The 13,972-nt window shown below is 46.0% G+C and overlaps 1 protein-coding gene across 2 annotated transcripts in view; it reads left to right on the forward strand.

Annotated features, from left to right (window-relative positions):
- The window catches only part of COL9A3 (collagen type IX alpha 3 chain), a 75,832-nt gene that overhangs the window by 36,644 nt on the left and 25,216 nt on the right, over window positions 1-13,972 (forward strand). For both annotated transcript variants that reach the window (XM_081949704.1, XM_081949705.1), the window contains exons 18-25: window positions 1,172-1,225; window positions 5,535-5,588; window positions 6,862-6,906; window positions 7,602-7,655; window positions 7,806-7,859; window positions 8,321-8,374; window positions 10,784-10,855; window positions 13,548-13,583. In XM_081949704.1, the coding sequence (XP_081805830.1) occupies window positions 1,172-1,225; window positions 5,535-5,588; window positions 6,862-6,906; window positions 7,602-7,655; window positions 7,806-7,859; window positions 8,321-8,374; window positions 10,784-10,855; window positions 13,548-13,583 (423 nt within the window). The remainder of the gene's footprint in view (window positions 1-1,171; window positions 1,226-5,534; window positions 5,589-6,861; window positions 6,907-7,601; window positions 7,656-7,805; window positions 7,860-8,320; window positions 8,375-10,783; window positions 10,856-13,547; window positions 13,584-13,972) is intronic.

Below are 13,972 nucleotides of genomic sequence, written 5' to 3' on the forward strand. Positions count from 1 at the left end.
GACTTTGCTTGCCAGAAGGTCGCAAAAAGGGATCACGTGACCCCCGGGACACTGCAACCGTCATAAATGCGAGTCAGTTGTCAAGCGTCTGAATTTTGACCATGTGACCACAGGCAATGCTGCAACGGTCGCAACAGTGAAAAATGGTCATAGGTCACTTTTTTCAGGGCCTCTCTAACTTCAAAACGGTCCTTAAACAAATGATTGTTTGTTTAGAGGCCATTTGAAGTGCTACCAACTTAACAACTGCAGTGATCCACTTAACGACTGCGGCAAGGAAGGTCGTAAAATGGGGTAAAACCTGCTTAACAACTGCCTTGCTTAGCAACAGAAATTTGGGGCTTATATGCGGTCATAATCCGAGGACTAGCAATATATGTCTGGAATCCAAGCAATGTGATCTGTTGCTTCCCCAACTTTTTCTCATACAGTTTAGTACTCCAGTAATTACTCCAGTTTATATATATATATAAACGGCTGTGCGTGTTTGTGTGTATTCCAACATAACTCTGGAAGGCCTTGAGCAATTTCAACCAAAGTTGGTACATAGATTGCTTACCCTCTGGAAACTAATACTAGGGGGTAAGACACCCCTAACACCCCTTGAGGTGTATGTTTTATGTTAAGATACAGCCTGTTGTGCCTTAAAATGGCGTCTACCGTACTACCTTAAAATGGCTTCTACTTCACAGTACTCCACAAGGGGTGGTGTCACATTATCATACACTTAGTTAGCAGTATGATCATCAGATATAATATATAAACCATTTGTTAATTTGGCAGTAATCCTATTACCTTCCTTTTCTAGGATACAGTTATGTCCCCTAAAGGTTACTACATAGCCAATCTTAACTAGAGCTCTTACTGATAACAAATTAAATTTCAGTTTAGGTATATGCAACATGGATAGATGCTCATTTACAAATGAACACTTTGCCATACCTTCACCAGACAAGGGGGTTCCCTCTGGTAAGGGGGAAAATCCAACATTAGAAATTGTGGCGACGTTCATGGAAGGAGGGTTGGGATAAATAAATACCCGGGCAGCACCAGGTTATCAGCTAGTGAAGAAATAAATGTTATTCAATTGTATTTAAAAATAAATAATAAACCCATATGTTCCCTCCATGAATCCTTCTTTCTGCTTATTCATCCTGTTTTGTTCTTTCAGGGCATACCTGGGAAAAATGGAAGAGACGGAGCACACGGACTTGATGGTGAGAAGGTGTGTAATCCTATTTAAAGGTCTTCAATTTCTTACTTATGAAGGAGAATATTTGTAAATCGGGGGTTATATGAGGAGGCCTCTCTAAGTTTGGTTGTTTTTGGACAACCCTTGATCTGAAATGGTATTAGAGTTTCCTGCTCGAGTAAGAGCTTGGACTAAGAACCATGATAGCGAACCTATGGCACACATGCCATAGGTGGCATGCAGAGCACTCTGTGGGCACGTCAGCCGTTGCCTCAGCTCAGCTTCGCCATGCACGCCAGTGGTGGGTTGCAGCCAGTACGCCGGAGCCTGCCCGGAGCAGTGGGTACTGTTCTGGTACGGTGCTCTGGAGGGCCCACCCACCCGCCCAAGCTCCTTACCTGTCCTTAAAAGCCTTCAGTGCTTCTGCACACGCGCATGGCGCACGACAGCTGGAGCGTCGCGGAGGGTTGCGGAAGTGTCGCTGGCAGCTACAATGCATGCACGTGTTGCGCGCATGCATGCACGCGCTGCACGTGTCTATGTGGGCAATGTCGGGCCTGTTCCAACCGTACCGGTTAGAAGAGGATCCACAATCCACTACTGGTGCATGCGCACCGCCCTGCAGCCAGCTGGTTTTCGGGTCACTGTCATGCATATGCGGGGGGCGGGTAAAGGTAGGGGACGCATGCCCTCATGCGTGGAAGGGGTTATATGTGCATTCAAGGGAGGCAGGAGGAGTGCGGGGGTGCGGTGCCCCTCCCCGTGGCCTGTTTTTAGTCCCAGGAGGCTGCTGAGAGGCCTACTACGCCCAAAATGGGGTGCAGGGGAGTTGTGTGCGTATGCACGGGGGACGCCCACATGTGCAGGGGGGCATGGCATATGGGGGGGTGTCGCACACGCATTGTATTATGGGTGAGGGCACACACGCACATGCTGTCGCATGCCCACAGGCGTTTTTGGCATGCGGCGACAAAGAGGTTAGCCATCACTCGACTAGAAGATCGCCAAGGTCCCTTCCAACTTCGTTATTCTGTTATGCATTTCATTACCTAACTAGGTAACATCATCAGAGCTAGAAGGGAGTGAGATTTGCAGGAAGGAGGAGGAGGAGGAGGATGGGATTCTTGATGCTCTCTGAGCTAATTGAAAAGCTGAAAGAGAAGACCACTAATATATAACAGAAAAAACCTGAATTGTATATAAACGGAGTGGTGGTTGCTCTGTCTATATACTAGTGGTTTGCTCTTTCAGTTCTTTGATTACCTCAGAGAGCATCAAGGATCCCCCAGTTCTCCTCCTCTTATCCTGTTTTTCCTCCCCCTCTCCTCTCCTCCTCCTCCCTCCTCCTGCACTGATGACGTTACCTAGTTGGGTAATGAAACATTGTAAGAAAACAACCAAGCTCCGAGAGAGTATCAAGGACACCTGAGTTCTCATTTATCATTACTAGTTCCATCCAACAATCCGTCCACTTTGTGTTTGTGTCTTAGATTTAGTGATTCCCCCCCTCGCCCCCATCCTTTGGTTAAAGCTCACGATAAAAATAAAACGAAGGTTCGGTGGGCGTGACATGACTTTCCCAAGTGAGCTTAAAATGCAAGCATTAATTCTCGAACCACGATTCAGTTATCCCTCTATTCTTTCATACTTGTTTATGAATACAAACCAACAGAGCAGATAATTGAAAATGGGAGCATCTTAAAATAAACAAAACTGCAATTTTACACCTTCGCTTGCCCATAGATGCACAAGACTCTTCATTTACGAAATGCATTGAATTGTGTTGTTTGTGAACCTGTTTTATAAAATGTTTTTGCAACGAGTCAGAACAGTGTGCACTGTTGTTGACAGAACTTTTGCAAAAAAAAAGATGTTTAACATTCACTCGTGCCGGCAATACTTTACTCTGACACTAACGAGGCGGGAGGAAAAAAACTGTTTTGCATTTTTCTTATTTTTCAGCGTTTCGCTTCGTTACGTTTTTCATTTGTTAAACTCCCATTTGGTTTGTGCGGATGGGTATACGAAACCCAAGCAGCCTTCCACAGCTTGTAAATGTGTTTTGGAATCAAACACTAAGGGATTTGAGAAGACTGTCCTACATGTGCAATGACAATGGGTTTTTTTGTGTGTAAAAGAGAGCAGAAATCCAATAATTGCCCTTTTTTTTTTCATCTTAGAGGCAGGAACATTCAGGCATTTTCCTTACCCCAAACATCAAATTTCCCAAGTTTCAAAGTAGCTCTCTAGTTTACAAGCAGTTTCAAATATCATACAGATACAGGCAGTCCTTGTGATGATCCGGGGCACGGCACAGAGGCAACTCCGTCAGCTGAGAGTTCGAACCACCCCTTATTGCTCCAACTGTCTCCCAAACGCTCCCACGTTTCTAGCAAGTCCCAGAGCAAAGTAATTGTCGTTGCCCGCCAGCGGCCAGTGGAGCTGGCAGCAGATTTGGAGAGTGAGGAGGTTGGGGAGGAACACGGGCCCATCCTGGAGTCTGGGAAAGGCTCTGATGAAGGCATGTGAAGCCATATATGCCGGCACATGAGCCATCAACTCCAGCACGCATGTGCATGCTGGCCAGCTCATTTTCGGCCTCCCGGAAGGCCGGAGGAGCCCGTTTTCACCCTCCCCAGGCTTCAGAAAAGCCTATGGAGCCTGGGGTGGGCAAAAAATGGGCCCAACAGGCAGGCCCGTTCACTCTCCTCAAGCTCCTGAGGGTTTCCTGGAGCCTGGGGAGGTGAAAATCCCCACCATCACCACATGGGGGTGGTGGGAGGTGCATGCATGGGAGGAGCCTTCTTGTGGAGTACTGTGAATCCGTTACCGTGGCAACTCCACTGCGCTATACAGTAGAAGCCATTTTACTCCAGTACGGTAGAAGCCATTTTAAGGCACAACAGGCAGTATCTTAATAGAACACACACCCTGAGGGGCTTCAGGGGTCTTACCCCCACAGTATTTGTTTCCAGAGAGTAAGTCCTTGATAGGCTCCCATAATCATCTTAAAAGCAGGAAGGAATTGAGAACTGGAGTGCATAGAACAAGTTTTTCGCCCTCCCCAGGCTCTGGAGGCTTTCATGGAACCTGGAGAGGTGAAAATCCCCACACACATACACACATGGGGGTGGTCGCAGGTGCATGCGTGGAAGGTGGTTGCGCGTGCATATGCAGGTGGGCAGAACACATTGCGTTGTGGGTGTGGGGCACGCGTCCGTGTGCTATCGCCCAGCTGATTTTCTGCCTTCTGGGGAGCTGGAGGAGGCTGTTTTCCCCCTCCCGACGGCTTTAGGAAAGCCTCCAGAGCCTGGGGAGGGGGAAAAATGGGCCCAGCGGGCCAACTGGAAGTTCAGAAACAATCCATTTCCGCTATCGCCCCCACGTGCCTGCAATTTCCATCCGCGAAGACAAAAACGTTTGCCATCACTGGTATATACCATAGAACCAAACGTGAAAATACTGCCATCTACTGGCTGAATACTACTGTAGTTGTGGCATAGACATTCCAACAACGTATTCCAGCAAGAATTAATCAACCTGGGTACCTTTCTTTCTTGCACAGGAGTAGGGGAAGGAAGGAAGGAAGGAAGGAAGGAAGGAAGGAAGGAAGGAGGGAGGGAGGGAGGGAGGGAGGGAGGGAGGGAGGGAGGAGGAGGGGGGGGAGGGAGGGAGGGAGGGAGGGAGGGAGGAGGGGGGGAGGGAGGGAGGGAGGAAGAAAGGAAGGATGGAAGGAAGGAGGAGGGAGGGAGGGAGGAAGGAAGGAAGGAAGGAAGGAAGGAAGGAAGGAGAGAGGGAGGGAGGAGGGAGGAAGGAAGGAAGGAAGGAAGGAAGGAAGGAAGGAAGGAAGGAAGGAAGGAAGGAGAGAGGGAGGGAGGAGGGAGGGAGGAGGAAGGAAGGAAGGAAGGAAGGAAGGAGAGAGGGAGGGAGGAGGGAGGGAGGGAGGAAGGAAGGAAGGAAGGAAGGAGAGAGGGAGGGAGGAGGGAGGAAGGAAGGAAGGAAGGAAGGAGAGAGGGAGGGAGGAGGGAGGGAGGGAGGAAGGAAGGAAGGAAGGAGAGAGGGAGGGAGGAGGGAGGAAGGAAGGAAGGAAGGAAGGAAGGAGAGAGGGAGGGAGGAGGGAGGGAGGAAGGAAGGAAGGAAGGAAGGAGAGAGGGAGGGAGGAGGGAGGAAGGAAGGAAGGAAGGAAGGAAGGAAGGAAGGAAGGAGGGAGGGAGGAAGGAAAGATAGGAGGGGGTTTTAATAAAAATAAGAGAATAGATAGTCACCGTATTAAAGCAAACTCTTAATATTGTCTGTAATAGTCATCAGAAATTTACACATCATAATTTCTTTGCATTCTTAGGGCACTGCCGGTCGTTCTGGTGCTCCTGGAGAGAAAGGCCCTCATGGACTCCCTGTAAGGTTTCTTTCATAAAATTTAGATCAAAGAGATATCAAGGTGATTGGCACCGTCTCCTGATACATCTCCGACTTCTTAGAGGTCAAAGAAACTATCCTGCAGAGAGAGTGGTGTCCTCTACTGTAATGTTTCTTATCTTTGACAGCGGGAAAAGCTGTAGACTTCAACTCCCAGAATTCCGCAGCCAGCCATGCTGGCTGAGGAATTCTGGGAGTTGAAGCTCATATCTCTTCAAGCTTCCAAGGGTGAGAAACCCTGCTCTACTGATTTCCAGGGACTTAAAAACCTCATAATTGCCTGTGTATTTTTTTTCCCATTCCCACCCCATTTTATTTTTGACTAGCTGATAACCTGGAGTTGCCCAGGTATTTATTTATAAAGGGAAAATGTCCGGACCAAATGTAATTTTAATGTTGGATTTTCCCCCTTACCAGAGGGACCTCCCTTGTGGAGTATTGTGAAGCCGTTACCATGGCAACTCCACTGCGCTGTACAGTAGAAGCCATTTTAAGGCAGTACGGTAGAAGCCATTTTAAGGCACAACAGGCTGTATCTTAATAGAACACAAACCCCGAGAGGCTTCAGGGCTGTCTTACCCCCCACAGTATTTGTTTCCAGAGAATAAGTCCTTGATGGGCTCCCAGAATCATATTAAAAGCATGTTAAAAGGAATTGAGAACTGGAGTGGATAGAACAAGTTTCCGCAACTTGGAATCCACCAAATATATTAGATTTCCATCATCCCCCACGATCCATATTGCTTGAGGAATTAGAGGACTTGAATCCCAAAGGTGCTTTTCCATAAGGTTTTTTTTTCTTTGAAAACATTTCACTTCTCATCCAAGAAGCTTCTTCATTTCTTCTTCTTGGATGAGAAGCAAAAAAAAAAAAAAAAACGGGACAAAAAACCCAAGAAAGTCCAGTTGCCTTTTGGAAAAGCATCTTTGGGACAACCATGACCTGAATAATTGAGAATCTCCATAGACATATAGGAACTTGAGGGATAAGGAAGGCTGACATTAAAAGGAGATGGAAGAGAGGAATGTTGATCACCTTTGATTAAATTATTGAACTTGGTAGCCAATAAAACAGGAAGTTATTCTAGCATTTTCTTGGGTGCATGCCTGGATGCTTACATTGGTGGTTTCCTGAGTACACAAACTATTCTTTTATGAATATTTGGTCTTGGGAAGAAGGCATCATCATAAATATATTTATGGACTCTTGTTTTTCAATATTTTAATATTAGTGACTCTTTTTCCCCTATCAGGGACTACCTGGGGGCGCAGGCACTAAAGGAGAAAAGGGCCAGCCTGTAAGTAAATCCTGCTATTTTGTTATTATATTAACAAAATGAAAGACTTCCAACTTTTCTCAGTGCAGTTACTAATACATAACCAGGTAATCCCTAAGTGTAAGTTAAACATAACATAACCGATATATAACTCTTAAGTTTAACAACATATACAATATTTCTACAGTCTTAAATGAATCTATTTATCAACTCATTAATTCAAAAATACTTATCTGCTATTATAAAGCAAAATTATAAAAAAATAATCGCTAGTTTAAAAATGAATCTAAACACGCAAAATAGTCCATTTTAACTTTTCCATCAAATCATTCATGCATGCATTTTCCTTCAATTCATTCATTCATTCGTTCATTCATTTTCCTTCCTTCATTTTTCATTTTCCTTCAATCAATTAATTCATTTTCCATTTTCCTTTAATTCATTCGTTCGTTCGTTCATTCATTTTCCTTCATTTTTCATTTTTCATTCATTCATTAATTAATTCATTCAATTTCCTTCAATTCATTCATTCATTTACCTTCATTTTTTATTTTTCTTCAATTAATTAATTCATTCATTTTCCTTCATTCATTTTTCATTTTCCATTCATTCATTCATTCAATTTCATTCAATTCATTCATTCATTTTCTTTCATTCATTTTTTTATTTTCCTTCGATTCATTCATTCATTTTTTTCTTTCCTCTTTTTCCCAAAGGGAAGCCCTGGAGAAATGGGGGAGTCTGGTCCTTCAGGAGAACCAGGTATACCTGTAAGTATCTCCCCAATATTTGTTCAATATTTCTCTCTCTACCTCTAATGCGGCATTTAAGCTGTTGTCGTATCACAAGTTACATTTGGATTATCCTGGGTTAGACTCATGGAAAACACAGAATCAGCGATTTTGCATTTGTCTTTCTAGGGAAATCAAGGTATCCCTGGTGAGAGAGGTGAAGCTGGGCCAAGAGGATCTCCTGTAAGTCATCATCCTAATCAATCAATCCATTTTGCATGACCCCTAAACCCGCCATTATGGCACTCAGAAAAACTGAATCAGGATTCTGGAAGCTCCATCTGTGAGCCTGGTGATCATAGCAAATCTAGATCACTGCTCCAAGATGTTTAGAGTCCACAACTGTGAACCAAGGAAGATGGCTTTAGCAGTGATGTGCAAGCTCTGTTGCCAAGACAACAAGAGATGAAAGAATGTTTAAGTACAGAACATCCAGATAACGTATGGAAGTGATCTCCCTAATCAGGCTGTTGGTTTGAGCTGTGAGCATGGCGATTTGGTTGCAAACGTTTTGTCACCATTTGAGGAGACGTCGCCAGTATGGACTACCTGTAATGTTCTTTTTTTCTTATCTAAAATATTGTCACCTTGGAATTGCTGTTCCTGAAGATGGTACTATCTTCCTTCATTTTTTTTTTCTGCAGGGACAACCTGGTCTACAAGGGCCTATGGGAGTAGCAGGTGTAAGAGGTTTCCAGGTAAATCAAATTCAAAAGATAATTTTCGGATGGAAAGGGCAACTGTTTCCAGGCCGGGTAGGGGGCTGCGATTGGTATCTGTATCCTGCTTGGAGGGGCACTACCAAGGATTTCATGATGTCAACAAATCAAAGTAGGCGTTTCTCAACCTTGGCAACTTTAAGACGTGTGGACTTCAACTCCCAGAATTCTGGGAATTGAAGTCCACACATCTTAAAGTTACTGAGGGGGAGAAACGCTGAGGTAGAATCTATCCAATAGTCCAGTCTGTTCTTTAATCTTCCCAACACTCTTCTTTCCATTGTGGCTGAGGAATTCTGGGAATTGAAGTCCAAACATCTTAAAGTTACTGAGGGGGAGAAACGCTGAGGTAGAATCTATCCAATAGTCCAGTCTGTTCTTTAATCTTCCCAACACTCTTCTTTCCATTGTGGCTGAGGAATTCTGGGAATTGAAGTCCACACATCTTAAAGTTACTGAGGGGGAGAAACGCTGAGGTAGAATCTATCCAATAGTCCAGTCTGTTCTTTAATCTTCCCAACACTCTTCTTTCCATTGTGGCTGAGGAATTCTGGGAATTGAAGTCCAAACATCTTAAAGTTACTGAGGGAGAGAAACACTGAGGTAGAATCTATCCAATTCAGGGGCGGGTTCTGGCTACTGCTACTTCCGGTTCACTCAGGGATGCGCAGTACTGAAAAAATGCTTCTGCCCATGCGCAGAAGCAAAAAAACAAGATGGTGGTGCTTACGGCGGCGCCGAGAGAACCGGTTTGGGGGTGTGGCAGGCTGAGTTAGTACCTACTCGTCCGAACCAGTCCGAACCGGTAGGAACCCACCTCTGATCCAATTGTCCAGTCTGCTCCTTAGTCTTCCCAACACTATTCTTTCCATTGTGGCTGAGGAATTCGGGGAATTGAAGTCCAAACGTCTTAAAGTTACTGAGGTTGAAAAACACTAAGGAAGGATCTATTCGTTTGTCCAGTCTGCTCCTTAGTCTTCCCAACACTCTTCTTTCCAATGTGGCTGAGGAATTCTGGGAAATGAAGTCCATACATTCTTAAATTTGCTAACTTTAAAGAAAAACAGGTATAAACAGTGGTTACGGTTCTCACCGGTTCTCCCAAACCGCATGTTAAGGTTCTGAGCAGTTGGTAGAAGAAATCTTTTCCCACTTTACAGGGCTAATCCTGCAAGGAACACAGGAAGGAAAGATTCTAGTATGCCTGTATTTCTAGCCTAATCCTTATCTTAATTGCCGTCCCTGCTGCTTTAAGTGTTTTCAGAAACTGCCTCTAACAGCCTTAATGCTTCTTGGCAGTACACCAAGACTTTCTGTCTGTAGCTGAGCTTCTCCGGAGGTCCCTTACCCCTGGAGTTTTTTGTGGTACTTTTTGTGATGGTTTTGTGGTACTTTTATTCCTGGGGCTTACAATAATACAACATTGAACATTAACATTTCATTCAACCTCCTGAGCACGAAAAACCAGCCCTACGGGCAAACTGGAAATTGAGGAACGGACTTCTGGTTTGGCCGTAGGGCCATTTTCACCATCCCGAGCCTTCAGGAGCTTCCCTGAAAGCTCCGGAGGGCAAAAACCGGCCCTACAAGCAAACCGGAAGGCACCATTCCCAAACTTCCGGGTTCCCCATAACTCTGTTTTTCACCATCTGGAGGTGGGGGGGAGAGAGAGAGACTGTTTTCGCCCTCCCCAGGCTCCTAGAAAGCCTCTGGGGCCTGGGGAGGGTGAAAAAAACACACCAAAAGCAGAGGGGTATGACCCCCTTGTGCTCCCCCCACTTTTGGCACGGGAGCCAAAAAAGGTTCTCCATCACTGCCTTAGGATATCTTGTGAGGTGAGTGAGACCAGCTGGTATCTTTAAGTGGTGCAAATCAGGGGTGGGTTTCGGCTGGCGTTACTGTGGGTTCACTCATGGGCATGCTTCGCTGGAGGCTCACTGCAGGCACATGCGCAGTTCAATGGAAATTGTTCTGCGCATGTGCAGAAATAAAAATAAAGATGGCAGCAGTGATGACTGGGGAACTGGTTCAGGGGCGTGGCCAGCCTGGGTCGCTGCCAGTTCTGCAACCCCAGCCGGCATAACAGTTCGGCTGAACCAGGCCGAACTGTTACGAATCCACTTGTGGTGCAAATAGATCTAATAAATGAAAGTAGTAAATAAGGCAAGTGGTGGGAAACTAAATGGAGCTGGAGAAATAGTTTAAATTCAAAGTTGGCTAAGAAGGGTTTTCTTTTCTGACTGTTTTAAGCCACCCTCTGAAATGCTGCCGATTTTGAATAACTTTGTTGTTCAACAAGTTTGTTCTTGAATGGGTTTGATTCAAATACCCCTTTCTCCCTTTTTTCAGCTTTCTCTCTTATTTCTCTCTTTTCGTTGAACTTTCCAGGGCCGTGCAGGACCAAGTGGGGAACCAGGCCGACCTGGTGCCACTGGGCTACGGGGTGAATTCGGCCAGCAGGTAAATCTTCTGCCAAAATGAACAAATGACGCGATGAGACTCTGATGAATGTTACTTCAAGGAATGCAGAATTCTTTTGGGTAGGGCTGCAATATTTAATTCAATCAATTCTGTAACGTAAGTCAGGGGTCCCCAGTCCCCAAGGCCGTGGCCTGTTCAAAACCTGGTGGCAAGAGAGATGGTGCTCTGACCCAGCTCCCCAAACACGACATATTGCAATGATTCCTTTATTAGGAGCGCCAGCAGCCCGGCAAAAAGTTTCTCTTTCACTGCAGGCTAACAAGTCTGCCTGGCAGGGAGATGAATAGTTATCTGCCACATCTATTCATCTCCACTGCCTTTTATCCCCAGAGCTAGGGTGGGGCTTCGCTAGCAGCAGTGGCTCTTTCTTCCCAAGAACCGGCCCATAGATTTCCACTGCTCTCCTCTCCTCTGTCTTCTGTGCATCCATGCATCAGGCACTGGACTGATGTTCAGTCCAGCTGTTCCTCCTCTTCCTCCTCAGCCACCTCCACACCTGGGGGGCTGTTGACTCTCAATCTGAGGGCTGACGTACGGTCCAGGCTCCGCCTCTGTCTCTCTGCCAGCTCCATTCCCTCTTCCCCCTCGGAGCTCTCCGGTTGCCTTGATGCTGACCCTGAGACTCCCACGCCTCCTCCTCCTCTTCTAATTCAGCTGCTGGGGAGGCTGGCGGCCAACGGGCCACAACAGATGGGAAAGCACACATGCGTGAAGCTCCACTCGTGCAAGCGGAGGGTGCTTGTGCTCGCGCGCAAAGCTGTACTTTCACAAATGGAGCGCTTCCCCCACACGCACAAATGGAGCTGTCCATGCATGCATGTACACTTGCCACTCACACCCACCCACTCCACACAGGGCCAAGCTGGAAAGTTTGGGGACCACTGATCTAAGTTTCAGAATCAATTTAAAATATTTCCGTTCATGAAAGAGGGCTGCAAAGCAAGATTTTTTTACTGCATAAATGTTAGTTGTTACTGTTATTCAATTACTGTTAGTTAGTGACAATTGGATGTTACTGTTATTAAATTATCAGCTACAGCAGTGATGGCAAACCTATGGCACGCATGCCACAGGTGGCACGCTGAGCCATTTATCAGGGCACGCGAGGCGCTGCCTTTTCAGCTGACTTCCTGTTTGCTCAGAGGGTCGTTTTGAGCGCTCCGAAGGCGTCAGGGATTGTCCGGTGGCTTCCCTGATGCCTCTGGAGGGCATCCAGGGGGCAGGGGGGCTGTTTTCGCCCTCCCCAGGCTCCTATAAAGCCTCTGGAGCCTGGGGAGGGCAAAAAAAGCTTCTAAAAATGGAGGGGGAGAGCGCCTGTAGTGCGCGCATGCGCACTGGGGTCGCACATTGCATTATGGGTGCGGCACGCCCACATACAACCCCCCTGCGCTCCCCCCACTTATGGCACGCGAGCCAAAAAAGATTCGCCATCGCTGAGCTACAGTATAACAGGGTTGGGAGGGACCTTGAAGGTCTTGTAGTGCAACTCCCTGCTCAAGCAGGAGATCCTATACCGTTCAGGACAAATGGCTGCCTAAGCTCTTCTTAAAAACCTTCTTAAAAATAATGACTATTGTTTTCTCTGTTAGAGAAATTAAGAAATGCCTTTTTTAAAGACCAGTTGTTTCAAAACACCTGTTGGGTGGAAGGCGGGGCTTGGTGGCAGCTCCACCCACATTTGTGGATTCATTGCACGTGATGTCACGTTAGAACAGAACATGAAATGGGTGGAGGGTGCCGCCCACAGCTCCTTAACTCTGCCATGCATTTACTGCAAGTGTTTCTCACCCGTAGTAACTTGAAGCTGTGTGGACTTCAACTCCCAGAATTCCCCTGGCTGGGGGAATTCTGGGAATTGAAGTCCACACATTGCTTCAAATTGCCAAGGGTGAGAAACACGATCTATTGCAAAAGTGCTCCAAATACTGTTTTAAATTTAAGCAATAAGATTAGTTAGAAGAGATTGTTTTAAATCACTGTGTGGCAAGAGGGGCGGCAAACAAATTTAATAAATAAGTAAATAATTTTAGAAAACCATTCCGACATAGACTTACCTAATCCAAAAGGTACCGTATTTTTGGAGTATAAGACGCACCTTTTTCCCACAAAAAAGAAGGTGAAAATCTGGGTGCGTCTTATACACTGAATACAGCATTTTTTTGCCTCCTGAAACCCCGCCCCCTTCACCAAAATGGCCATGCATAGCCTTTAGGAGACTTTCAGAGAGCTCCTGGGGGCTGGGGAGGGCAGAAATGAGTGAAAACAGCCCTTTTGTTTGCCCAATTTTGCCCCCCTCCAGCCCCCAGGTGTACTCTATAAGCCTCCTAAAGACTATACATGCAATTTGGGGGGGGGGGGGTTTGCTCGTTTTTGGGGGGGCCACCTGCCCAGGAGCTCTCTGCAAACCCCCTAAAGGCTATTCATGCCTTTTGGGGGGGGGGGGGAAATGTGTCCGTTTTCACGAAAAACAGGCCATTTTGGGGAGGCTTGCAGAGTACAAAACTTTTTTTTAATTTGCCTCTTCAAAACCTTGGTGCGTCTTATACTCCGGTGCGTCTTATACTCCAAAAAATACGGTACTCATTTATATTGTGTCCTTGCGATTTGAGTAACTTGCTGGTCAATTGTTTCTGGCAATTCTTTTTCATGCTTTTTCTTTATTTGTTTCCAGGGTCCTACTGGTGTTTCGGGACCCAAAGGTAACCAGGTAAGATAAAGATCTCAATTCTTCGGATGCATAAATCATATTAAAACCATGGTTTGTCTAATCCTGGTTTACAGAATAAATCTCAGTAAAAGGGATCATCCAATCAGCTAACCATGCAAACCACATTATGATTTGATTACGGTGCGAAAAATTAATTTGTGCCCCTAATAGCACATGTGTAATGGTACAGTTATCCAAAGCAACACAAGTTCCATCTTTTTGGTAGGTATGTTGCAACACTGCACCCGTGCATGAAAGGGGCAGAGCTGGTGTTGCAGAAAGAAGATGTTGAATTCGGACTGTGAGGAGGTTGGGGAGGAACATGGGCCAGTCCTGGAGTCTGGAGAAGACTCTGATGAGGGTTCTGTGTTGGAGGCAGAGACGGGGCC

Source organism: Natrix helvetica (genome assembly GCF_964273705.1).
Source record: "Natrix helvetica genome assembly, chromosome: 3".
Taxonomy (NCBI): Eukaryota; Metazoa; Chordata; class Lepidosauria; order Squamata; family Natricidae; genus Natrix; species Natrix helvetica.